This window comes from Morus notabilis, unplaced genomic scaffold (assembly GCF_000414095.1).
Source record: "Morus notabilis unplaced genomic scaffold, ASM41409v2 C11342032, whole genome shotgun sequence".
Taxonomy (NCBI): domain Eukaryota; kingdom Viridiplantae; phylum Streptophyta; class Magnoliopsida; order Rosales; family Moraceae; genus Morus; species Morus notabilis.
In genome coordinates, this window is record NW_010385671.1 from 1 (window position 1) to 913 (window position 913).

The 913-nt window shown below is 44.9% G+C and overlaps 1 protein-coding gene across 1 annotated transcript; it reads left to right on the forward strand.

Annotated features, from left to right (window-relative positions):
* Positions 1-101: 101 nt before the first annotated feature.
* Positions 102-893, forward strand: LOC112094946 (the record flags this gene model as incomplete). Its single annotated transcript, XM_024176644.1, has 2 exons — positions 102-303; positions 386-893. Coding segments are annotated over exons 1-2 (622 nt in total), but the record flags the coding sequence as incomplete, so codon positions are not given.
* Positions 894-913: the final 20 nt, after the last annotated feature.

The window sequence follows — 913 nt, forward strand, 5'->3', positions numbered from 1 at the left end:
TTCAGTTGGTGGTTAGTTTTGCACGTTTACTAAAATGCTTGCTATTGTGTGAGTGTTAATTTGTCTTTCAGATATCTATCATATATAGGCTAAGTTTTTTGTTGATCTTTGTCAATGTACACTACTTGATTCTTTGAAAATTATGCTGTTATCAGGTCCTCTCCTCCTGAAAAGACATGGTTGGAGGATATGCTGGGTGTAAAGAACCTCCGGGGATTAAAGGGAAATAGGAAAAGAAGTCGCGACAAGAAAGTTGCGGATGCTTCGGAGTTATTGGCCAAAGCTACCAAGGACTGCAATAAGGTTTGAACTGCCTCTACAAATGTTGTAAATGTTAATTGTTACTTGTCAGAATAATAAAAGCGGAAAGCATCCCCTGCATAAGGTAATGGAGACGGCAGAGAGTACACCATCAGCCCCCAAACAATCGCAGCAGAACCTCACAGAAGCTTTAGTTGGTGTTGCTACCAGGTTCAGCGCACCTCAAGACCAAACGCATGAAAATTCTGTCCAAGTGCAATGCACAAAGTCTGCCCCACAAAAGGATCTTTCTTCAACTCAGCCGCATGTCCAAGTCAAATCCGAAACATCAAATGATGACTTGGTGGACTTCCGGGGCTTGGCAATGCTTCCAAGGTGCCATGCCGCATTGCTTGAGGAGGCCTGTCTTGATCATCCAGATTTGGCCATTTGCTCGGGCAGCAGGACCTCCAGATGGCGCCATTTTGCTTATGAAACGTTGGGGGAGCTGCTGTTTTTCCTGCATTCAACGAGAAGGAGAGAAATGACTGAGGAGATGTGCAAGCGTCTCAAAGGGCTGTGGAAGGAGGCTCAACTTTTGGGGTTTGATTTATCTTGGTTGTCTACTACTGTGACGTTTGGACTTAGCGCAAGTTCCCATTTGGAGTGGCAG